The sequence below is a fragment of the Euprymna scolopes genome, chromosome 3 (assembly GCF_053919585.1).
Source record: "Euprymna scolopes isolate OS-2025 chromosome 3, ASM5391958v1, whole genome shotgun sequence".
NCBI lineage: Eukaryota > Metazoa > Mollusca > Cephalopoda > Sepiida > Sepiolidae > Euprymna > Euprymna scolopes.
The window spans coordinates 113,920,124-113,947,623 of NC_136484.1; the positions used below are offsets into that span (position 1 = coordinate 113,920,124).

At 33.3% G+C, this 27,500-nt stretch overlaps 1 protein-coding gene across 8 annotated transcripts in view; it reads right to left on the minus strand.

Annotated features, from left to right (window-relative positions):
• LOC145258181 (uncharacterized) overlaps positions 1 to 27,500 on the minus strand; it is a 905,094-nt gene that overhangs the window by 49,008 nt on the left and 828,586 nt on the right. For all 8 annotated transcript variants that reach the window (XM_080116026.1, XM_080116065.1, XM_080116089.1 and 5 more), the window contains 2 exons: positions 15,465 to 15,649; positions 8,377 to 8,437 (listed from right to left, as the gene is read on the minus strand). In XM_080116026.1, the coding sequence (XP_079972152.1) occupies positions 8,377 to 8,437; positions 15,465 to 15,649 (246 nt within the window). The remainder of the gene's footprint in view (positions 1 to 8,376; positions 8,438 to 15,464; positions 15,650 to 27,500) is intronic.

The following is a 27,500-nucleotide window of genomic DNA, read 5'->3' on the forward strand; positions in this document are numbered from 1 at the left end:
TCATATGCATACAATTTTAAACTAAAATTTATACACACAATTTAAACCAAAAATTTTATACGGACACAATTTAAAATTAAAATTTCATATGCATGCAATTTAGAATTTATACAATTTTAAACTTAAATTTGCACACATACATGATTTATTTATTTATTTAAAATTAAGACACAATTATTTTAATTTAATTAATACACATACATATAATTCTTATACATACAATTTAAAACTTAAATTTTCTACATTTACAATTTGAAATTAAAATTTATAGACCTACAATTTAAACTAAACTTTTATGCACACAGAATTTAAAACTGAAAATTTATACACTTATAATTTAAAAGTAAAATTTATTCATATGCAATTTAAAATAATTTAATTCACCTACAATTTAAAAATACAATTTAAAATTAATATTTTGCATACATACAAGTTTAAGCTAAAAATTTATATGCATACAATTTACAATGTTATCATAATGCAAGAAATGAACATATGTTGGCATTGAAAAGGTCCAAAAAAATTAGATTTTTTTACAACTTTTTAAGCTAAGATCTCTTTATAGAATACTGGATGTTTCAAATCTTCTGAAACATTTGAAAAAGAGGTATTACCTCGAAATATATTACGAAACATGGCTATATGCATTAGATCATTGTGTAGATCATTAGACTAAACATACAAGACTTACTAAAAACAAAACATTACTTCTTTTTTTTTGTCGTTCTCCTCGACATTAACGTATTTCACGCATTATGATGATAGCCTAATATATCTCTCTAAATCTTGTTTGTTGTCTTGTATGTTTGTCCTCATGCACTAGGCAACATCATTACATTATCTACTAAATCATAGAAGACATCAGAAAGAGTCTTTATGACATTATAAATAGATAACATTATTGATTTGTGGTATCATTTGCAAAACATCAGGAATATCCGTAATGACATCATAAATAAATAAAACATCTATATATCTATAAAAGTGAACGTGTCTGTGTATCTGTGTGTTTACATTTCCCTATACAATAACTCTGTCAATTTTTAGTCTACAGACTCGAAATTTGGTATACAGGGTACAGAGATTTGGGAAAATCGATGTGATCGGTTTCGGCCAGAAATTTGTCGATTAGGGGGTCAAAGTTCAACGATTTGACCTTTGAGAACTCCAGCAAACTCCTCCGACAATTCTGGGTCTAAACACTTGAAATTTTAGATATAGGTTCCTTGGACATGGATCTAACTTAATAACTTGATTTGATCCCAAAACAATAAATGTTAGGGGGCCATAATAGGGGTCAAAGTTTTAAAAAAATTGACCTTTGCGGTCTCTACTAAATTACTCAGACAATTTCTGGTCTAAACATTTGAAATTTGACATAAAGGGTATTCAGAGATAGAGCAAGCATTTTCATCGGTTTGAGTCGAAAATTTTTAGTTACCAATATATAAATGTATGTATGTATGTATGTATGTTTGCATGCCTGCCTAAAATTTTCGACAGAGGTGACGGATTTTACCAAAATCAGTATCGTTTTAAAGTCCGACCTTTCAGATGACAAATATCGAAAAATTGGCTAAAAACATTAATATCTTCACCTTTAACTTAGAACCTTTCTGCAGGGGGGTGGGTCGCTTTCTTCGCCGATATTTTTGAAAATCATCCTCTCCTTACAATTGTCTAGCCTTAATTTTAAAAAAATGTCACTTCTGGTTTGGCGGTGATCATAACAGCATATACGTCAGGTTTTTTCCCCATTCTTTTTCTCCTTCACAGTACAGGTTTGAGCCTGCCTTCCTACTACCACTTTATTTATTTTTATTTTTTTGCTCAACATACACATCGAAACACCTGGGCAACGCCGGGCTGAAATGCTAATTATATATATATAAGGCTTTACATTGAGAGTGAAAGCAGTGCATTTGCAAGTGATTTTTCAAAGTCGTGGCTGCAGAGTGGAATGATAAAATTGTTGCCTTAGAAAAGACATGATTCCATTTCCGTTTGATGAAATCCGTTTTTCTATTTTTCTTGCAGACCATCTATTAGTTGGCCAGTTATGTACCAATCTCAAGAGTGATAGGAGCCTTCTATCATGTCTGAAAGTGACATAATGTTCAATGCGTGAGATCGGAGATGCGCCGTTGTACAACTCATGCTCTCTACCAATTCAAGTTATGACAACAGGACCATTGCCAGCAGCCTCAAAATGCATTGCTGGATTGCCATGAATAGAAGGGACGTTCCTAAGGTGACGAAAACAATGTTTCCAGCCATGGTTATGGTCTTTGGTGTGGTTTAAAATGAAAGCCACATCATGCCACATCTTTGAAGTCAGCTTAAAAATCAACACTAAAGTCTACCTAGATGTGTTTAAAAGTGTGTTGATCCCCTGGTGCAATCAGGTGGCTGCTGGTAGACTCTGGGTCAGACACTTATCTTTTGGCGAGTGTGTTTTTTTTTTTGTTTCTTTTTTACTAACAAACTATCAAAGATCATTACTATGTGAAAAACGTTTTTTTCAACCTTTATTCTTTTAATAAAACAAAGTCAAATGATTTTGACAATAAAAGTTTTATAGAACAATATGCTCTTATTTTTACAAAAGCTATTTAAAAACATCTGAAGAAATTTGAATGCTAATACTTTCAAGTGTCAACACAAAACTTGGTTCATATTTAAAATTACACTTATTTATAAAAAAGAAACAGAAAAATCTTTATGATGTACATAGTCGTCACAGAAAGAAGAGGTCATATTCTGAAAATCATGTGGGTTTGGCTAGTAATTTTCTTATTCGGCTAGTAAACAAAAATGCTGGTTATCAAAGGTCAATTAAAAATAAATGTATCTGTAGAGCCCTGATATATATATTAGGCTGAGGAGAAAGTTCTTGCAGAATTTATAATTTTGATTTCAAATGATGTATTTTCAAAAGAGTTTTCGATATAATACTTTACTTTATATATCATTTTAAAGGGTGTTTTTCGCTCGATCTAATCGTTTAAATTACAATTGTTTTAAAACAATTATGTCTTTTTTCCAGAATGTTGACTACAACACGGAAAAATGCAAATTTGCATAATTTTCTTATTTCAATGCAAGCTAGGCCGAAAAGCTGCTGAAACAGCTCGCAATATCAATGCAGCGTTTGGCCTAAGAACCACAGGACAATGATGAGTTAAGAAATTTTGTGGCAGAAACGAGTCATGAAGATTACAAGACATCAGATATTGACAGTGATCAATAAGGAGCCATAGTTGAAGCCAATCTATACACAACTGTTTGATGAACTGCCTTCTGAATTAGATGTAACATATACGACACTTCCAACCACTTGAGAAAGATTTGAAAGACAAAAAAAAATTAATAAACGGGTGACTCACGAATTGATTGACACCAAAGGAAATGCTGTTATGAAGTGCAATCTTTCCTTCTTTTACGTAACAAAAATGATCGTTTTTAGACCGGGTTGTGACTTGCAATGAAAAGTGTGTTCTTTACAACAGCTCAGGGGCGAGATGCCGACGAAGCTCCACAACACTTCCCAAAGCCAGAGTTGCACCAAAAGAAGGTCACGCTGACTGTTTGGTGGTCTGCGACCTGTCTCATCCATTACAGTTTTTTGAATGCAGGTGAAACCATTATGGCGAAGAAGTACTGTCAACAAATGGATGGAATGCATCAGAAAGTTCAACAACACTCAGCATTAGTCAACAGAAAAAAGTCTAATTCTCCTCCACAACAATATCCGACCGCATGCTGCTAAACCGATCTTGAAGAAGTCTCATCCACCATACTCTCCAGACCTCTCACCTACCAACTACCACTTTTTCAAGCATATCAACAATTTTTTGCATGAGAAATGCTTCAAAAACCTAAGTGATATCAAAAACGCTTTCAGCGACTACATCGCCATCAGAACGCAAGATTTTTATGTTACTGGCATAAATACCCTTGCTTTGAGTTGGCAAAAGTATGTTGATTCTAGAAATGTTAAAAACCGCAAGAGCTTTCTTGTCAACATATGTAATGTGTGTACTTGACAAATCGTTTAGATTCAGAGGGTTTAATAGTATACTAAAAGGTCAGCATTGTTGCAACCTGAACTAAAGGAATGCTCATCCCTGGACAGGTTCATACAATAAATACGTATTTTCTTTACTTTGATGCTAATGCAGAATAGTCCGATCCAAGAATTTCAGTTCTTAAAAAGATTCCCAAGTCGTGACGTATGTAGCTACCTGAACGCTTGATGAAGAGAACAATTTTTGAGTTTTTCAAACAATTTATTATATATTTGTTCTTGATTTCCTAGAAAATGGCAATATTTTTGGTTGCCTTTTTTTTTCTTTTTTTTTTTGCTGTTAAAGGAAGGAAGGACTGCAAACAGAGGATGGAGTGATAAACTGTTTTTTTCTTTATTTGTTATTATTGTTTCAGTCTGTTTTTGGTGGATCTGTTGGTATATGGTTGTAAGATTGAGTTATGGTTATTGTTAGGGTTAGAGATCTTTTTGTTTGAGGGGGGAAGAGACCACAAATAAAAAATGGAGACTGATAAAGTAGAATTAGGTTTATTTATGAAATACTAGCAGGGAAACCCTACACTGCCGGGGATTGAATGATGATTAAACTAATGTCTCACACTCTAATATTTTTATTGTCATCAAAATCGGTGAAGTCGACCATTTTTCAATCAAATCGACTGACTGCCTGCTCTAATTTGACACCCATCACAGTGCGTCAGGAGGAAGCTTCACATGCCTCTTGGCATTGAGTAGTCCACAATACATTGTAGTCTATGTTGCACTGTAGAGAACCTACTGTTGATTTTATAAATTAGTTTTATATATATAATGGTTTAAATTAAAGTTTAAAATGCAAAAGTCAAGTATCTTGCTTGAATTGTTCTCTAATCAGAAACATTCATTTTGAATGCGCCCCTGTTATATCAAAGAATATACTGCTGATTTTATATACCTGGCTTATCTGTGTGTGCTGTGTTAATGTCTTGAATTTTAGTTTAAAATAAAAAAAGTCAAGTATCGTCATTCAATTGTGCTTTAAATAGAAACATTCATTTCGAATGCGCCCATGTCATATCAAAGAACCTACTGTTGATTTTATATATCGGGTCTTTCAGCTTGTGTGGTAATAAAACTTCTCAAATGCACTTGTGTAAGATATTAACTTTGTTTCATCGGATTATTTCGAAGATAATCCGATACAAAACCTATCTAAAAACACTGCCAGGCACATAAAGTACCTCCGTGTAAAATTTCGTAAAAATCACCCCAGCTGTTTACGAGTCCATAGGGAACGAACTCACAGATAATGTTCCTTTTATATAATTGTAGAGATTAGAAGAAAAAAAAGTAGGAAAAGATGTTGCCCAAATAGAAGACGATGGGTGATATTCTTTTATCTGAAATTAGAAATCTGTGAAAGCAAACTGCGAAAGGATTGGGTTCTAGAAATATTTGACTTCTACAGATTTTGGCAAAGTCTGTAATTTGCCAGCGAAACTTGAAAACCTCCATTAAATTCCTCGATGACGATTCTGCATTTTTGCCTTCTTTTCTTCATATTTTGTCAAACAGATTCAAACCGAATAATTTTGAATAATAGTTGCAATGAAAAAGTAAGTCAAGAATGATCGAATTTACAAACATTAGATCCTTTAGGCACTAAGTAGTAGCCACTATATTGAGAAACTTTTAGAATAAATTAGCTTTTTATCTTAAACTTAGACAAGTTTGTTCTATTTTAACAATTCTGGTCCATCTTATTTGAAAATGTAAATGATCTGGGCCACTTTAAGAACAATGTATAAGAATTATTTAACGACTATTTTATTACATTTTATTTATGAAATAAAATTTGTTTGAATTCGAAGTAACTTATTCAGCCTTTACTCTTGTCCATTTGATAAATTTAATTTAAATGTTAAGAATAAATAAACAAAAATAAGTATTTATAATTTTTAAATGTTTTGAATTAAAAAATATTAATTTTGAAAAACAAAACAGCCTATAATAATATATTTTTTAAATGAAACCAATGAAATATATTTTGTAAATAAAATAAACTATATATATATATATATATATATATATATATATATATATATAAAGAATATAGGCAGTTAGGTTTATGGATTATTTTAGACTTATTCAGTTAAAATAATTTGACATTTGTGTTCTAGTTAAATTTAAAATGAAATTCAACAGCACTGCATGAAGTCACTTAAAATTTAGGAAATTGCTTCTGTGTAAGCTATATATATATATATATATATATATATATATATATATTAAAGAAGCTTTGAATTAAAAAATAAAAATAAAGAATGCAGTTTAAATTCCCGGAAAGGATAAAAAATTAACCTTAACCTATCGCAAACTTAGCGATATATGTAAGTGAGAATGTATGCATGTGTGTTTGAGGACACTTCTAAACCTATATACTCAACAAATTTTTAGACTTGAAATGTGGTATATAGGGTATGCAGACATATGGAAAATTTTTTTAATCAGTTATCATCCAGGGGAAAAAAAAAAGAGCTGCTAAGGGGTCAAAATAGAAAAATTGGTACTTGGGAGTCAGCAAATTTTTATGTTTCTTAACAGTTTTGCAAGGTTTGAAAAGACTTTCTAAAGATTGTGTCAAGTTGGTTCAATGGTTATCGTACTGGATTCTTTGTCTAGATTTGGGTTTTGATCTCATTTCGAGTGTTTTTTTACCTACAAGAAGTGAACTGTTTGGGAGGAAAAAACATAATAGTCGCATGCACACTTAGTTTCCTTTCCTTGTTTATTTACTTCATGTTTTTTAAAGAAATTTAATGTTACATTTAATACCATGCTACGCCACGTACATCTTCTAGTGTATATATATATATATATATATATATATATATATATATATATATATATATATATATATTACTATAATAATTCTTTAAATACCTACAGGCACTAGTGTTTTATCCTTTTGTGAATCATCAGTGCAAAATGACACAGTTACTGCTGGTCGGGAGATTCGAACCCAGCCATGAAACCATCTCTGACTTCATTAGCAAGGAACAAACCCCATGGCCAACCTCAACCGCAAGAAATATCGTTTAAATTTAAACATTTACTTTTAGAAGTTATAACATCCGACCAGAGTTATCTAATGATTATAACACCATGACCTGCGCATGCAAGCTTAAGATATATATATATATATATATATATAGTGATACCGAAAAAAAAAAAAGAAGTGTTCTTTTTTTGCCTTCTATATATATATATATATATATATATATATATATAGTGAGACCGAGAAAAAAGAAAGAGGTGTTTTTTTTTTGCCTTCTAAGTTTGAAGTTTATTTTTTTAAATTGACGTGAACACTAGAATATTTCAATTAAAAGTCAGATATGAGTAGGTAAAATTATAAAGGAATAAAATGGGGTATAGGTTGTTTAAACAGTTACATTAAATTTAGCTTACATTTGCGGTTTTTGAAAAAAATGACAACCGTGGACTTTCTTTTTTGCGGCACTGTATATGGTGTTGAATTTCATTTAAATATAACTAAAACACGAATATCAGATTATTTTAAATGGAGGGAACTAAAATAATTTATAAACATAACTGCCTATATTCTTACAATTTATAAAACACTAAAAATATTCATTCTGAAAATGTATACTATACTAAAAGTCTACTTCTTAGAATTTATAATACACTTAAATGCGTCATATGTACATTTTTTAAACATGTAATACATTTAAAGTCTACGTTCTTATCATTTAATATGCACTAAAAGTGTACATTATTAGGCTTTATAATATATTAAATTTATATAAACTCACAATTTATTATACACTAAAATATTTATACTGTGAGAATAATATACTAAATGTGTACATTGTTGATTTATAGGAAACAAAACGTTCACATGGTTACGACTTAATAAACAATAAAAATCTACAAATTTAAAAATACATTAAAAATCCAAATAAAAATATACGAAGACAAAACAGGGTTAAAGGCATAGAAATCAGTGGAAAGGAATTTGTTAAAAAAAAAATAACAGTAAAAGACAAAAAATAAAAACAATTATGATAAAAAAAATATATAAGAAAAAAGGAAATAATTATGAAAGTCCACGAAAAGAGTTTCTCATGAGTTAAAAAAATTTTTTTTTAAGAATAATGTTACTGTTATTTAACATCAAATTTTAATACATTGCATAATTTTTTTTAAAAATGTATAGAATTAAAAAAAAAAAGAAAAACTGTATAAAATTGTATTCATCATTGAAATTTTGATACTGTATCACAAGAAGAAACAGGAAAAAAAATCTTCTTTTTTTTTTTACTTGCCTTTAGAATTTTTGACTTTTACGAAAGATTTACTGTTTCCCTCAATAGAAAAACTGTAATTCTGGAAAGAAATTAAAATAATTTGAATGTTGTTTGAAGCAAAATAAAAACACACCAACAATTTATTTAAAAATACATAGTAATGAATATATATATATATATATATATATATATATATATATATATATAGACATCAACATACAGTACTGTTTTGTTGTATCACAGCTCAGTAGTGCGACTAGACAGGATACTACCTCAAGCCAGGATAGCTCTACCTATGTATTGAGCACTATTGAAGTAAATACTTAAAGTTTACGCATAAAATAATACGTTTCGTATAATAATTTATGTGATTAAATGAAGTAGTCATATATATATATGTGTGTTTGTGTGATGGGACGATTCTGATACAATTACTGATTCTGTTTTAAATTTCAGACTCCGATACAACCACCGATTCTAATTCCAACTCATTTTAAATCATTAAATATTTTGTTATAGAGTTGTTTTTTTCTTAGGAGAAATCAATCAACGAGTACTTCTGCTAGTATATATATATATATTGAAGTAATATTTTTCAATTTTATATTAAAGTATTAATAACACAAATTCATTTAGATAGTTCGAAAGTGCAAGGCTAGAACTATAAATCCTTTTTATATTATCCTCCTTCATTGTGAACAAACATCTATTTTTATGCTCACCCAAAAAGGCTGAGTTCATATTTATGAGTTAAATCACAGATGTAATAATCAAATGAATTATTGCCTTATTAAATATTATGGTGAGATAATCTTTTCAAGACGATCCCAGCCAAAAAGGTAAAGCTCAATATATAAAAATAGAGCAAATTATGAATGTAAGAATTAAAGTTAAATTCTTTGGATTAAAAAATATATAAAAAATATATTCAAATTAAGAATTTTTTGTTTGAAGCAAGGAATATATTGAAAAAAAATTATATGGATTTCCTTGAAAATCCATGGATTTTCAAGGAAATCCATATAATTTTTTTCCTATATTCCTTGCTCCAAGCAATAAATTCTTAATTTGAATATATTTTTTATACATTTTTTAATCCAAAGAATTTAACTTTAATTCTTTATATATATATATATATATATATATATATATATATATATATATATATATATATTGTTCATTTTTGGTCTACAGACTTGAAACTTGATAAGGCATTTGGACCTGTGAAACAAATTCGATTTGGTCTTTAACCAGTAAAAATAGCTGCTAAATTAGAACTTGGCAGGCGAAAGTCAACTTAAATTGCTTCTGTACACATGCACATATATACATTTATATGCTAAACAACGTTATTTTTTAAAGTTTTTATATGAATATTGATTTAGGTCAGACGGTAACAACTTAGATTGGAGTGCTAAATGTTTTGGTTTCGATTCTAGTTGATGGCATCCAAGTTATATATATATATTTACTTTTAAAATCACTACTATATATTGGGTGCAATATAATAATCCAGAGAGAATGGACTATATAATAATAATACAAAATCTGCATGAATTAAAACACCATATTTAAGCATATTTTACAATCAGACAATGCTAGGCCACCTGCTAATATATAAATATTGTCTGTGAGAAGGAATATGTTTTTGTTGTTTGGTTTTATGTATATTCCTAGCATTGAGGAGAGCCTGTACTGAAAATAAAAAATAATAAAAAGCATATATACAGAGAACAATATATATATAAAAATATCAATATGGCTGAAAACAATTGTACCCTTGGATAGTAAATAACCAACTTTTCTAGAAGCATAAAAATGTCAATGTTTCCAGTGAAATAGGATAATATAAAAAAGTCTGTGAGTATATATATATATATATATATATATATAGTGGGAATGGTAATTAATAAAAACTGAAGAAAGTGCTCAATACTGTTGTAGAGCAAATATGCTTTTTATTTTTTATTACCGTATCTTTCTGTTAAGTTACATTATTGTTTCAGCTACTCGGCCGTTTTTTTGGCCGTCTGTAGCTTCCTCAGACTTTTACAGAAATGTTCGCTATTTTGGGGTGAAAGAGTGAATAGTTCTTCCATTCTTAGGGTGAGGTTTAACAGGTAGTTTGTTTTGCTTGTTGTTGGTATGTTTTCCGGGTAGGAGCAAATATTTAGTGGAAATGGTAATTAATAAAAACTGAAGAAAGTGCTCAATACTGTTATATATATATATATATTCCACTCCAAATTTGGGGGTACCAAATTGGTAAAAGGGAAAATTATTCCCAACTCATATTTAGGTAAATAAGCTGCACGTGCATTGTTCCCCTCTTGTGCTGCACGTGAGATAACACCACAAAAAATAGTGAAGAAATGATGAATGTGAGAAGTTTGAAGGGCCAACGTTGCCTTCACATTTTCGCAAAGTGTCAGAAAAATTTAATGGATGGGGCAAAAGTGTCATTTTTTACAATTTTGGGGCATTTGTGACCCCTTTTGAGCTCCTGAGAATGCCGAATCCCAGTGAAAATAGACAGACTGTGCAGTTTCATGCCTTAAGACATGTATATTTGAATTCAGCACCATGGAAAACCAGTATATAGACATATATCAAGATTTTAAGTAGTATGAAAAAAGAGCTCCAAAAAAGGCATGTTTTTTTTTAGTCCTAAAAGTCCCAGATGGATGTGAACCAGAATTTTGCCAGGGTCACCAATACTGAATTTATATTAAGAACAATGGCCTCCACATGTTGGCCAAATTTCAGGAAAATCTAATTGATGGATCAAACACTACAGGGCAAAAAGTTTCATTTTTGGCTATTTTGGGGCATTTTTTACCTCTTTTGAGACCCTGGGGATGCTGAATCTCAGTGTAAATGGATAACGGTGCTGTTTCAGGCCTTAACACGTGTATATTTGAGTTGACCACCGTGAAAAACCACTATATAGTCAGCACATATCAAGATTTTGTTGAGAAATATGAAAAAAGAGCCACAAAAAGAGGTGTTTTTAGCACTGAAAGTCCCCAGGGACACAAACCAGAATTTTGCCAGGGTCACCCATACTGGATTTATATTAAGAACAATGGGCTCCACATTTTGGGCAAGTTTCAGAAAAATCTAATGGATGGATCAAAATTATGGGGCAAAACGTGTCATTTTGGGGCATCTTTTGAGCCCCTGGGGACACAATGGGAATTTTTGCAAAAAATTTTTTTAACTGTGCACATCTATTTAATGAAATACAATTTGTGGCAAAATTTCAGAAAAAACTAATTGATGGTTATCTGGCAATTGTCCGGACTAATGGACAGACGGATGCACGCACGCACAGATGCCATTGAAAACATAGGTCCCTCTCCGATAAATCAAAATGCACTTTCGTATAAATAATTGAATTCATTCAAAAAGTATTGAAAAACAAATAAATAACATCAAATACACACACACACACACACACACATATACATATACATTCACGATTCTGTTGTTCAAACACCCTGGATTGTCTAATTTCTGCATCCAAATTGAACGTTTATTATTTATTAATTCCCTTCATTGTCATGGCAACGGTTTAATGTCCCATCGGTAAAGGCTTAGCAAATAGTCAAATGGTGGTTTTGTGGCTGAGTTCGAATCTCCTGACCAGAAGAAATTGTCATCCTGCACTGATGATTGCGTAAGCATGAAACACTAGTGTCCGTAGGTATAGAATGAATAATTACTGTTTAATTATAATTATCAAGCCCTTTCACGAATACTTAAGGATGAGGACTGTCTGGTAAGTATAAACTAAGAGGCAGTAAACTAGCAAATAGTCTTGATTGACTAACATCTGTGCCCGAATTGAGTTATTATTAGTAATTAATTCCCTTCATTCTCATGGCAATTGTTTGGTAGCCGGGAGATAGAGGCTTATCAAATGACGTCAAAGATGACTTCGTTGCTGGGTTTGAACTTCCCAGACAGGCAGAAATTGCCATCCTACACTGATGATTGCATAACCATGAAGCATTAGTGTTTGTAGGTATAAAAGAATATTTAATTTATAAGTGAACGTGTCTGTGTGTGTGTGTCTGTCTGTGTACATTTCCCTACGCAATAACTCTGTCAATTTTTAGTCTACGGACTCAAAATTTGATATATCGAGTACTGAGATTTGGGAAAATCGATGTGATCAGATTTCGGCCAGAAATTTGGCTGTTAAGAGGTCAAAGTTCAACGATTTGACCTTTGAGAACTCTACCAAACTCCTCCAACAATTTTGGGTCTAAACACTTGAAATTTTAAATATTGGTTCCTTGGACATGGATCTAACTTAATAGCTTGATTTGAGCCAAAAACAATAAATGTTAAGGGGTCATAATAGGGGTCGAAGTTAAAAAAATTACCGTTTTTTTTTTTTTTGAGCTCAGCATACACCTCCAAACACCCGGCCAACGCCGGGCCGAAATGCTAGTATATATATAAAAGTGAAAATGTCTGTGTGTGTGTCAGTCTGTGTACATTTCCCTACCAAATAACTCTGTCAATTTTCGATCTACAGACTCGAGATTTGCCATACGGAGTATTGAGATTTGAGAAAATCTTTTTAATCGGGTTTCGGACAGAAATTTTGCTGTTAGAAGGTCAGAATTCAACGATTTGACCATTGAGAACTCTACTAAACTCCTCCGCCAATTTTAGGTGTAAACACTTGATATTTTAGATATAGGTTACTTGGACATGGATCTAACTTTATAATTTGATTTGAGCCGAAAACAAATGCCAGGAGGTCATAATTGGGGTCAAAGTTTTAAAAAAATCGACCTCTACAGTCTCTATGGAATTATTCAGCCAATTTCTGGTCTAAACATTTGAAGTTTTATATAAAGTGTAATCAGACATAGGGCAAGCTTATTAATTGGTTTTGGACTGAAAAGTTGGTTGCCAAGGGGTCAAAGTTCAAAAGATTTGAACTTTGCAAACTATTAAGCCAATTTTGGGTCTAAACATTTGAAATTTTACTTGAAGGGTATTCAGACATGCAGCAAGCTTTTTAATGTTTTGGTGTGAAATTTTCGCTGCCATGAGGTCAGGGTTAAAATTTTGGATCTAAACACTTGAAATTTTAGATGTAGGTTACCTGGACATGGGTCAAACATTTTAATTTGATTTGAGCCCAAAACAATAAATGTTAAGGGTCAAAATTGGAGCCAAAGTTAAAAAGTTGACGTCTACTGTCTCTACCAACTTTTCTCTATGGTAGTTAAGGAAGCCTATTATATAGAAAGGCATTACGGTACATATACAAACTTTTTAATATATACATACGCATATAAAGTTATGAATAGTACATAGGGCCCGAGCAAAGCCAGGCTGAACTGCTAGTATATATATAAAAGTAAAATTGTTTGTGTGTGTGTGTGTGTGTGTACATTTCCCTACAAAACTTTTCTGTCAATTTTCAGTCTACAGATTAAAGATACTTATTTCATTTCAAACAAAGAAAACATCTCTTGGGTGGCCGGACTCCAACCAGATATTTTACATTCTGTCCCCCTCCCCCTCCCCGCCCGTCTCTTGGTAAAGCATCTATCACTTGCAATGTCTGCCACAGGAATCCACAACTGTGCAGCACACGCTTTCACTGGTATCACCAAGAAGAAATGTATGATCAACTTCAAGATAATCATATCATCAAATTCTAGTCCTGCTGTTGCATAAGTGACAGATAATGCTGGAAAATATCAAAAACCAGTTGTAAATCGGATTTCCCGTGATGATATCAATTCTACGTTCCAATCTAATATCAATTCTACGTTCCAATCTAACAATTGATATCAGAAAACAATAGGATTAGAACTACAAAAGTACATACAATAGAAGAAGAATGTAAAAATAAATAAACAGTAATTCTAATGAAATTTTAATATACAAACATAAACAAAAACACAATCAGAGACAGAGAGAGCAAAGCCAGCAACACACTTTTGTCATTGTCAGACTGCTCAACCACACTACACTCCCCACACTGACCCAAACTCTCTCACTTGTCAGATTATTATCTGTAAAATAAATAAAACTTTGTTGATTTAACAAGTTGTTGTTTTATTACAAAAACCACGATCAACAGAGTGTATGTACTTTGGCACGTATTTCGTAAAAGTGTGCCTATAAAATATATATATATGTATAATATAACACTGCTCTTCAAGCTAGGATTTACCACTGAAATCTGTAAAATGCAGTGATTTTTCTATTGGCTTTCTATTTACTGTTCTCCACACAATATTTAACCTTAACTAGTTAAGATCATCGCTAATTCAAAGGAACTTGAAACAGTCATAGATAACTCCTTCAAACCAATAAATTATTGAGATGGTGAAGAAAGCCAGATGGGTTCTTTACCTGATCTGTAAATCTTTTTGAAACCTCATGGCAGATACTTTCTGTCCCTTATGCATAACACTGATACTATTCAGTCTTCAGTATTTCATCCAAGCAGAAAAATTTGTGTCTTTTTAAAAAAAAAAAAACAAAAAAAAAACTGTACACCTGGAATGTATTTGACAGTTGGCAACATGATTCTCTACACTTACCTGCAAAAGAATGGCAAAAACTGCTAGACTTTGGAATTTGCTCCCAGATCCCTGCTTTCCTGATTGCACTGATATACAGAAGTTCAAGTGTAATGTAAACAGACATCCTGTTGCTCAACTCCCTCCATAGCATCCCTGTAGATTTTGTCCTGAATAGTAGCCCATTACATTCAAGTGACACTGTGCCTTATTTGGTGGGGAAATAACAGTAAAATAATAATAAAATAAAAAAAAAAATCCAGAGACCCTGATTGGGAAAGCGACGACCATCTTCTGGTTCAACTGAAAGCGACAGTAAAGTAGCTTCTTGTGGGGTCCGTGTAGAGTCTTCCTAGTGAAGAAGTGAATAACAATCCCGGAGTATATCATGACGATCATTGATGAGATTGTATGCCAAGATGAGATCACATTAGAACTCGCTTACATGGAAAGATGAAGGATTAATAGGTATTAATATCTGGATGTTCGTAGTCAGGTTTATTAATAAACAGATCACAAAAACGAAAAAATTTTAATGATACTCACCAATGGCTGCTCAGGTATATGCGTGTCCAAATCTTTGCGAGGACCCGGTTTCTGTTGGTAACGCGTGAATATGTCACGCCCTATTCGATTGGCTTTCCATTTCTCATGGCAATTACTCGACATGGAATGAAGCAGCCACGTAGTGAGCAGCTTCTCGTGGCCACCCAGACAAACAACACATTGGCCTACAGAGAAAAATAAAACAAATATATTAATATTCCTATCAAGCTACATTTCACTCCAAGCTAGGGGTTATCCCTCAGTCCCAAAGCCATCAGAGTCTGGGGTCATTGTTTAAGTGGCTTGTTCGCAGTTGGCTGAGGTTTATGATCCTGTGTAGTCCTAGGGGGTTTACCCTCACAGCTATTGCCTTCTCTTGTAGACATGGTTAGTATATTGCTAATCACCTAGAATACCCGTCCCTAGGCAAGTAAAATTCACCAAATAGAACGATTTTTACAACAATTTTAGGTTTCTTACGGAAATTAAAATCTATATTATATTTTTCTTAGTTTGTCTGTCTGTCCATTCCACTTTTTCTTGGAAACTAATTTGGCTAAAATTTTGTAGGGATCTTTGTTATTATAACGTGAGGCGTGGCTCACTCATAAATAAAACGCCGTGTGTCACATTCACAAGTTTATTTCTAACAGACGGATTGAAATTGAAATAGATCAAATTGAAGCAAAATTATGGCTTACACAATTGAAAAGCATTCAAGCGAGATCCCTCTTGATCGCTAATTTACCCATAAAGCTAACTATGTTCGACCATCAATTTGGCATAAAGCACTAACTCTATTTCAATGAGTTATAATACTGGTGCAGTTTTAACGTGCTAAAAAGTTTAGTCAATATATAATGCGACTAAGTGTTATTGTAGAAAATGTCTAACTTTTAAAGCTTAAGCTTAAGGAATATTAAGAAACTGAAATTCAGAGAATCATGCTTATTGTGTTTAATGGCTAGGAATCAAATTCGATGCAAATCTGAAATATAGGAATTTTCAAATGGGAGGTTTTGCTGATATTATGTCCCTAAAAACCATTAAAAATATGCTAAAGAAACTTAAATTAGCCGAAAATTTTTATTGATATTTAATACCTATTGTTAAAAAAATTTTACAAAACAAAAATAAATGCATCTGAATTTTAATAAGGGCTTCCACCTCCTCTTTCCACCCTTTTGCATAAAACGAAATTAAACTAAATATTGTTCACATTATCACTCCTTACGGCTAGAAGATGCTTTTTATGTGAAAGTAATGTTTAATTTCAGAAGAGTTCCGGTGAGTTGCCACTCTGTACTAGTCCTAGAGATGAAAAAGAGTTTTCGGTGGGTAGCTGATCTTTATAAGCCTTGGACCTTCAAATTTCTTTCTCTCATGTGACACAAAAAAAATCATTCTAAAAGATCCAATATGTTTATGGAGCAATTCTGGTTTCCGATGTGTTGCTAGCAGAACGTGGCTCCATTTGATTGGTCGTTTCCTATCAACATTATGTCTAAATAGAAGCTTCCAATTTTCTTCAATCATACTCCATTGCTATTTCAAAAATATTGTAGCTTCTGTTCCAAATTCATAATAATCGCTTAATTAGTTTAGTCCTGTACATACAAATGTATCAACATATACACATACCTAACTTTATATACGTAGAGATATATGCAGTCAACATATACACATACCTAACTTTATATACGTAGAGATATATGCAGTCAACATACACACATACCTTTTATATACGTAGAGATATATGCAGTCAACATACACACATACCTAACTTTATATACGTAGAGATATATGCAGTCAACATATACACATACCTAACTTTATATACGTAGAGATATATGCAGTCAACATACACACATACCTAACTTTATATACGTAGAGATATATGCAGTCAACATATACACATACCTAACTTTATATACGTAGAGATATATGCAGTCAACATATACACATACCTAACTTTATATACGTAGAGGTATATGCAGTCAACATATACACATACCTAACTTTATATACGTAGAGATATATGCAGTCAACATACACACATACCTAACTTTATATACGTAGAGATATATGCAGTCGACATATACACATACCTAACTTTATATATGTAGAGGTATATGCAGTCAACATATACACATAGATATATATGCAGTCAACATTTTCCATTTCAAATTTTTCTTAATGTTTTTTCCACTCTTAGCAAATTCTGTTTTTTCCCGGTTTTACATCTGTGATTGTTTTTTTTTTTTTAATTATTATTTGTATGGTATTTCATGAGAAAAGTCCATTAAAATATAATAAAAAAAACAAAATTAAGTAATTGAGAAAGATGACTTTAAGTTTTGTTTACATTAAAAAATAAAAATAGTAAAAATCTTCTGCAATAAAAATCACTGCTTTGTTCCTCATATTGTCAAACAATAATAAAATTGTCATTATAAACATTACTGTATTATATTTGGTAAGTGAGTAGGAACAACAGAATCTTTTGTTCGACTTGGAGTTGTTCGGTATCAACAAATATAAATTATGGTATTATATTTTAAGCCCTTTCGACTATTTTCATTATCAACATGATTTCTCTTCAAATTATTGTGAAACCTGGTGAGGGAACAGAATTACCTAAAATAAAGAATGTCATTGTGTTTTGTTTTACTCAGCATTGATCAGAAGAAATAAACATAACAATTCAGTATTGCATTTAAGTAAATGAATTACATTATTATTTTTATTTTTATTTTTTTAAAGCATTAAAATAAAAAAGAGGAATGAGTTAGGTGGATGGTAAAGAGAGGGCTAAGGAGAAAGATGGAAAACGGGGGCGAGGGAAAGAGAGAAAGATAAAAAGGTAACTAGAAAGAGAGAGATAGAAGTTTTAATATAAAGATCTTACACACACTGTTTAACTTTTTTTTTTATAGCTCTGGGTGACGCCAGGTAGCCCTGCTAGTCTACAATAAAAAGAACTCATTGTTTCGTTATTCGCACCTTTCTACTTCCAATTTCTACATCAATGCTATTCGTTTTCCTTATATTTCCACTTTAACAATGGTCCCCATTTGCCGAATAGCGTTTTTATTTGCAATTTGCTTTGTTTTATTTTAAAAGTAGCAGAGTTATGCGGCGTTGCCCGGGGCCACTAAAAATAAAATAAGACGGTTAACAAGTGCAACACCTATTAAATATTCTATCTCTTAACATTTCTCTATCTTTCCTATCTTTTTATCGACCCCCGTTTTTCCCCTCCGTCTTCCCAATCCCTTTTTTCTACTTCAGCCTTATAAAAAATTGCAAAAATAAAATTGAGGATGCTGCTAGAGTGCTACTAAAAACACCCAAAATTATATTACGGAGGTTTCTTGAGCACTACTAAAAATCATCCTTTATAGTCTGAAGAAAATGTTGAGAGACGATAAATAAAACTAATTTTTAAACAATTCCGCATTTTCTTTCTAAATCTATAGATAACTAGCAAGCCGCAAGGTGTTGCCCAGTCATAAAATACACATAAATATTATATTTTAATTCATACAGAAACTGAGACATATGCATGCGAGTATTATGTTCTTTCTAAATAGTTCACTTCTTGCAAGTAAAATAAAAAATACTTGAGCTGAGATTAAAACTAAAACCTAATAACACTAAGTCAAACACGATAACCATTAGACCAGCTTGACATGATTTTAAAAAGTTTTTTCAAGCCTGCTTATTCTTAACATAAGGAATCTGTCAAGTGAACATTTCTGAAACAGTTGACAAACTGATAAAAATACAATAATTCCCACGTACCAATTTTTCAATTTTGACCCCTTAGCAGCCCTCTATTCCAGATGAAAACCAATTAAAAAGTTTTCTACATGTCTGAATACCCCACATACCACGTTTCAAATCTGTAGATCAAAAGTTAGTTGAGTATATAGGTTGAGAAGTGTCCTCACACACACATTCTCACTTTTATAGATACATAGATAAAAATGCATGAAAACCTGACCCTCCCCCTCCATGATACATGGTCCAATTAATGTTCATGAAATGATTTTGTATTTGGATATTATTCATCTGAATAAACACAGATCAAGAAAAGACTGACTTTATCACTGTTTTTTTTATAGATTCTGACTTTTAGCGTAAAATACACATATACACACAAACAATATAATAGATATGCCAGCTTTTATTTTGTTTGTTTGTTTTTTTTTTTCAAAAAAATGTTGTTTCAAACAAAGGGAAGAAACTCAGTATTTACAAATACAGAATATCATTTTTTAAAGATGGTGTCCATGTGAAAATAATTGTAACATGATCCAAATAATTTCTGAGAGAAATTAAATCTAATTGCGTTTAACTGTGTTTTAAAACCTGCTGAACCAATGCACCAAAAGAAATGATGAAACAGAATCAAATAATGATTTCGTAGAAAGAAATCTATTGATGGCAAAAAATGAGATATAGGCAGTGGCATAGCTAGAGGGGAGTGGTGGGGGGGGGCGATTCACCCGGATAACAGCTAAAGAGGGGTGACACAATGTCACCCAACAAAATTTTTCAGCCAGGCTAAGGTGCGAAAATCGTCTGAAAATAGGATTTATTTATCATATATTATATAAAGTTTTTAAGTTTTTAATCTTTTCGAAAATATTAGAAACTCTTATATATTATTTTTTATTAATAACTGGAGAATATTTTGCCGATGTTAATTGAAAATTCTGTATTTTTGTTGTTTTTAATAGTACGTTTGAAATCATTTGATGACACTCATTTCATTTTCTTTTAACTATGAAAAATAATTGGAAAATGGATTAAGTGTTTATATATATATATATATATATATATATATATATATAACATAAGGAAAAAGAATAAACACTAGTGTCTGCAGGTATTTAATTATTATAGTAAATAATTGTCAGCCCCTTCAAGAAACTTGTTTATTATTGTTGAGCACTTTCAGTTGTAATAAGCTGGTCAACTTAGCTTATATGTGTAGATCGTCATATAATGACTAGATCACTCTGACTAACATTAAAAGCATTTAAAAAGAATAAATGTTTAATTTCAACTGTATCTCTCGCGGTTGTCGGTAGCCGAATGATTCAGGTCCTTGCTAATGAAGCCAGACATGACTTCTGTTGCGAGGGTTCGAATCTCTCGACTGGCGTTAATCGTGACACCCTGCACTGATGATTCCTGAAAGGATAAAACACTAGTGGCTGTAGGTATTTAATAATCATATATATATATATATATATATATATATATACATATATATATATATATATATATATATATGTCATATCTAAGAGGGCGGTCCAGGTGACAGCAAAGTAGGGGTGACACAATGTCAGTGGGGTGACGTTTACTCTAGCTATGCCACTGGATAGAGGCAGACTTTTGTTATTTACACTTTACTTACATTGTGCTATGCATATTGGAATCAGAAAAATTTGTGTCTATTTTCCAAAATACTAGCGACGGGTACCCGGCGTTGCCTGGGTGTTTGGAGGTGTGTGTTGAAACTCCGGGGGGGGGGGGGGTTAAAAAAAAAAAGTAAGTATGAGGATCGAACCCTTGAGGCAAAGTTGTAAATTAAAGTGTGAAAAAAAAAAAAACGTGCGACGTTAACCATTGCCCCACCGCGACTTGGATTTAGCAGGTGTCCGTTTTAATGAGTTAATGAGGTCAAGTTTGACTGCGGGATTTCATTTACTGCTGAACGCTTTTTTTCCCCCCAAGATGTTATAGGAAAAAGAGCAACCCACATGCGGTGAGCGACAAATGTAGAATATTTATCTTCCCGAAATCGAGCAAATTAAATAGACAGGCGAGCTTCGTTGTTAACTGTGAGATATTACGATTTATATGTGATATAAAAAGTTTTAAAAAGTTGTGAAGCGAGCGACCGCTTCTCTGAAAAAAGCCTTTTGTAGACATACAGAAAAAGCGAACACACATACATGATGATTGCAACGTCTTGTCAGACGAGTTCCACTCCCTCAGACATTTAAAATCCATGAGCCCAAATGCCTGAGGGAGTATCTATACAAATATGATGTTACAGAATCTTAGCTTTGTACGACAGCTAAGTCTCTCTCTCGGTTCAAAATGTTCAGATCCAGCAACAAGCAAGAGCAAGATAGCCAGCACCAAATTAAACTGCAGACAAGCTTAATGCGGGTAATGGTCTTCCGCTTTATGGTTTTTTAAATCAGAGATTTGCTTCTCCTAGAAAGGTTGCCTTCACCACGGCTTACGAGAGCCCTCTCCATCCCAATACACACACACACACACACACAAATATACACGGTGCTAGTTGGCCGTTGACCCAGAAAAAGAGTTAATTCGCCCTTTGTCATGTGCTACTGGTACCATGTAACCCAGTACTACCTGCCTCATGGTCGGGTCACCAGCGACTAAACTGGTTCCCCCACCAGACTTGTTTGGTGAGGAGGGCGGCTAGTCTCCCTGAAGGATTAAAAACAAGACACACATACATACATACATACATGCATACATTTTCGCTTTTATATTTATAGATTATACCAAAAACGATATTTTTTGTTTTGTTTTTTTTGTTCTTCTGGGTTTTTGTTGTTTTTGTTTAAAACTTAATTTTCCACTGTTGGTATGAAGAATAAAGTGATTAATATTTATTGATTTTAACTGCCAGCAAAACTTCAAATCTCTAATAAACCCTTAACCTAATAAGTGTTACGTTTGCAAAAATATACGCACACATTACATGAGTTTTTACAGTATTTGAAAATAAAAATAAAAATGAAAAACAACCCTTTACAAAATATTTAGGGGATTTAAAAGAATTGGAATCAAGAATTTAGAACAGAATCTATATATCCATAAAAGTGAAAGTCTATCTGTCTGTCTGTCTGTGTACATTTCCCTACACAATAACTCTGTCAACTTTAGTTAGTTAGTAAAAAGTAAAAAATGGATCTTGGGTTTACTTTTAGCAGCCTTGTAACATTGGCTTTCCTTATTTTGTCCTTTAGTCCTCACACTCCATGAGTGATGTTTCTGACAAAGGAGGAAGAATTACTGTTTTTTGGTTCAGAATCTATCCATGAATTCCTTATTCTTGGTTAGTTTTTGACCTGTTGTTTTTTTGTTTTGTTTGTTGTTTTTTTAAGCTGCTTACATCAAGTGGTTTCATGCCTCGTCTGGAGAGATTTCCATTAAAAAAAAGTTGAAACAGAATCGAGAAAAATATTGGAATCAACCCATTACTAGTATTTATGTATGTCCTTTATATTTGTTCACAAAAAAATATCCTTGGTACTTACATATACATATACTGGGTGGAACGATAAAAGTGTCGCCCTAAAGAAAACAACACTACAGCTTTATTTTAAAACTTTTATTGAAAAAAAATCAATTCATGTAATTTGATTATGTAGTAGAGCTGACATCTATTCAATGTAGCCGCCTTAACCCTCAATCACCGCCTCGATATGGATCCGGAACTGGCACCATGTCTTTTCCACAAGCGCCGGCAGGGGTTTGGCGAATAACCGGCGGACGGCAGCAATCAGGCTGGCTTTAGGGTTGTGAGAGGTCATGTTGGTGATGTTCTGAACATATGACCAAAGGAAGTACTCCAGTGGGTTCAGGTCGAGGGAGGGTACAAAGTTGTAGCACTAATTCTGAAGCCAAGCCTGGCTCTCTTTGGATTTGTGGTCTGGCACTGAGTCCTGCTGCCACACTCAGAATCTGCTAGTGACCACCTAATTGCACTAGGGGATTATCACACTCTTCAGCACATCCAGATAAACTTTGCTGTTGACCTACAAGTCGGCTTCAAAGATGTGAGTTGGCATGATGTGGCCCTCACTTGAAACCACACCAAAGATCATAACCATGGCCAGAAACCCTGTTTTTATCACCCTGGGTACATCTGTTATTTGTGACAATTCAGCAATGCATTTTGATGATGCTGGCAATTTCTTATTCTTCTTTCTTTTACAAAGGAATCACCAGTTATCAAGGCCTGGAGGCCACTTAAGGATAAGGGTTAATGAGTGTACAGTACTCAATGGGACAATATGGTAGTAATCATTAGTAGTGGAAATTTAGTAAATTGGATTACTTAAGGGGATGGCTCAGCAAGAACTTGTTTACATTGGACTTGAAGACGACCATATTGCAGTCTGCTGGAAAGCAGGGAAATGGAAGAGTTGCACAGGCATGCAGTTCTAAGACAGAAGTTTTGTTCATGAAATCTACGTTTAGGTTTAAGCACAGATCAAGAGCGGGGGAATTATTGATAGTGGTTTCAGCTAGACAAGTGTTTTTCGTGAAAGTTTGGTGGGGAAGGACCCTAGATTGGAGCTCAGACGAGCACTTGCCATGGAAAATAATGATAAAGCAGAGACAGGCTCGCAACATCTCTTCTGTCGCAAAGAGGTTGTAGGGAAGAGAAAAGGGCATTTCCCACTAGTCTATTTTGAACTCTGTCAAGGCAGAATATGATGCTTCTAGCAGCTCCTGCCCAGATGTGGCAACAGTACTCCATCCTTGGACGTACTTGGCTCTTATACAGGGAGAGAATTGCATCAGTAGTGAGATATCTACTGGAGTGATAGAATAATCACACCATTTTCCAGCGGCCTTGGCAATGGATTTGAGGCACATGTTCTATCTCAGATCAAGAGTAAAGGTCAGACCTAGAAGCTTGTGAAAACATGGAGCCTCTCTAAGATGAGAGCCATCTATTTCAATTGGTGCCAGATGTGGATCAGAGCGTTAATGATGTAAAGATAGAAGCTTGGCTTTAGATGCATTAAAAGTAACCAGCCACCCCTTTCGCCATTGCACCACGTGCTCAAGATCAGAGGAGAGAGAATCAGAGAGAATTGACCATTTACTGCCTTTGAAGTATTGCCATAGATAGTAGTGTAGTCAGCATAAATGTCTACGAATGATCTTAGGATGTGATTTGGGAGATCATTGATGTAGATCAGGAACAGAATTGGGCCCACGACGGACACTTGAGGGACTCCAGCATTAATACTGTGGGCTTTTGTTTTCTGCCCATCAACCATTGCTCTTATGAACCTATCAGAGAGAAATGATTTAATAATTGAGAAGATATTTCCAGCTATAAAATAACTGGAGATCTTGTGAAGTAGACCCTTATGCCATAACCTATCAAAGCCATTTGATGTGTCAGGCAATTGCCCTAGAATGGAAGCCTCCATCACGATTCGATAATCCTATGAGTTATAACTGTAGATCTAGCAGAACAGAAACCATATTGCATTAAGGAGGGTATTTTTAACACAGATTCCAGCAACAGGAGACTTATTAGTCTGTACTGAGGGGGAGATGACCAATCACCTGAATCATTAAATATGGGACATACTGCTGAAATTTTCCAAGTGTTGGGAATCAATTCTCCTTAAGATAATGCTTAAATAGCTTTGTAAGTATAGGAGCTAGTTCTAGTTGAAGCTATTTGAGCACTATAATTGGAATGCCGTCAAGGCCAGTTGCTTTACTGGAGTCAAGGTTTTTGATTAGCTTGGCAACATCATGCACAAATATTTGTATGTTGCATAGCATGTTTCCAGATACAGGAGGAAATATGGGGGTGGGGCCTTGATCACATAGAGTAGAATTAGATGTAAAGTTCTTGGCAAAGAGTTTGGCTTTGTTTGATGCTGACGAGATTACTACAGATACATTGATGATGATTGGGATAGAGCAAATGATGTTGTCATAACTTGAATCGGTAGAGAGTATGAATTGTACAGCGGTGCATCTCCGATCTCGCTCATTGAACAGTGTGTCACTTTCAGACATGATAGAAGGCTCCTATCGCTTTTGGGATTTGTACACAACTGGCCAATTAGGAGAGGCGCTTCAACACAAAAGACAACTGGTTTTCATCAAACGGAAATGGAATCATGTCGTCTTTTCTAGGACGACAATTTTATCGTTCCACTGTCTGAGACCAGATTCTGCGTGATAAAAGTCTGATTTTCAGAAAATAAATCTTTGTTGCTGTCCCTTATTAGTTGCTAACAATTGGTCAATAGAATTGCAAGAAGAAATTGTATGCAAATTAGTTGAAAGTACTGTCTAAATAAGTAAATTATTCACTTCCAAAAGACGCTGATACGTTGACTAGTCCTGATAATGCAAGGACAGTGTGTTAATGCCAGTCATTATGTAAGAAATGAAACAATGAAACCTAACAGAAGACAGAGGAGGATATGTTAGTAAGAACACAAATCCAAGAGAAAAAGAAATAGCGAGACTATGTATCTAATAATTACATTTAAAATGCTTTTTGTTTTGTTTTGTTTTTTTCCTTTTCTGTTCTGGAATTAGCCTAAAGCATACCAGCCGAGATACAAAAATACAGGAGGTGAAATAGTAGACAAAATAAACAAAAGCGGAAAGGATATGAATTTTTTTTTTTTTTTTTGTGGAGGGAGGAGGGGGAAGAGTTGGAGGCATTTGCCGAGATGCAATTAGAGAAGAAACGCCGTAGTCTTACCTGAAAAAACGTTCGAATGTAAAAGTGACTTAAAATTTCAGCAAATGGAACTGAACAAAATTCAGAAAAGATATAACAGGAAAAGGAGAAAGAAAGACTAATACGCAGAAAGAATGGTTGGCATTTTGTCTTTTGAGATGCGAAACAAAGAAAAAAAAAACTAATCAAAAATACTTGCTCTGTTGAACTGTAAGCCTTCATAATATTAAACATAATATATAGTATAATACAGTCCTGGTCAAAATCATAAGACCACTTAAGAAAGTAAGCGTTTACGCATATTATCGAATTTTTAATCAAACAAATGGCTGAAACCATTGCCAAAAGGGAAAATATGATGGAAAAAAAATGAAATTCGAAACCTTAACCCTGATCTAATAATTATTTTTTAAAAAACAAACATTTTCACCTAATCAAAATGATAAGACCACTGATAATTTATTTGACAAAAGGCAATTATAAATTACTAAAAAGGGTCTCAGTATTTAGTATCCGAATCAGAAAGTTCCTTTATCGAATCATACTGGGTTCCATCCTTGAACACTTCTTTTGCCATCCATCCCCAAAGATTTTCAATGGGATTGAGGTCCGGAGAACATGCTGGATGATCAAACAATTCTATATTATTTGAAGAAAAGTATTCTCGTGCTTGTCGAGAAGTGTGTATCGCAGTGTTGTCTTGCTGGAAAATCCAATTTCTTCCACACAGACGTGGACCTTCAGTCTTGATAGAAGCATTTTCAAGCATTGAAATGTACTTCAATGATGTTTGCCAACCTTTCACTACTTGCAACTTTAGGGTCTCAACTGACGAGAAAGCACCCCAGATCATTAAAGACCCTCCTCCACTATGCAGAGTTGAAAAAGTCTCTTTGGGCAAATTTTTATCATGTCAATAGTGTTGAAATCCATCTGGACCATCTAGATTAAACTTTTTCTCATTGGAGGAAATTACATTTTCCCACTTCTCTACATCCCAAGTCTGGTATTTGGTGGCATATTTAAGTCGGTTAGTTTTGTGCTGTTCAAGAAGACATGGTTTTTGCAGTCGCTTTAAATGATTGAAACCCTTCATTTTCAGATGCCTTCTGATGGTTTTAGGGCTACATTCTGCTGCTGTTTGGCTTTTCAATCGACTTGAGATCATACTGGAGTTTTTTTTAAAACTTCTTCTGATACGGCGATCCAGTGATGAGGTTATTTTTTTTGGTCAACCTGGACTCTTTTTGCGCCCATATTGATCTGGATTTCTTAAAATTATGTGATGACCGTTTTGCTACGATTCACTTCGTTTGCAATGGATCTTATGGGAGAGTCCATTCATATTAAGCTCAAAGACCCTTCCTCTCTCAAACTCTGATAATGGTTTCCCTTTTGCCATTTATAATTTAGTAAGATGCTTTATCCACTAACAAGTTGCTTTTAGTAACATAGAAAGCTTTTCGTATTCATTTTTTAAAAACTAGCCAATTTTATTAAAGTGGTCTTATCATTTTGACCAGGTG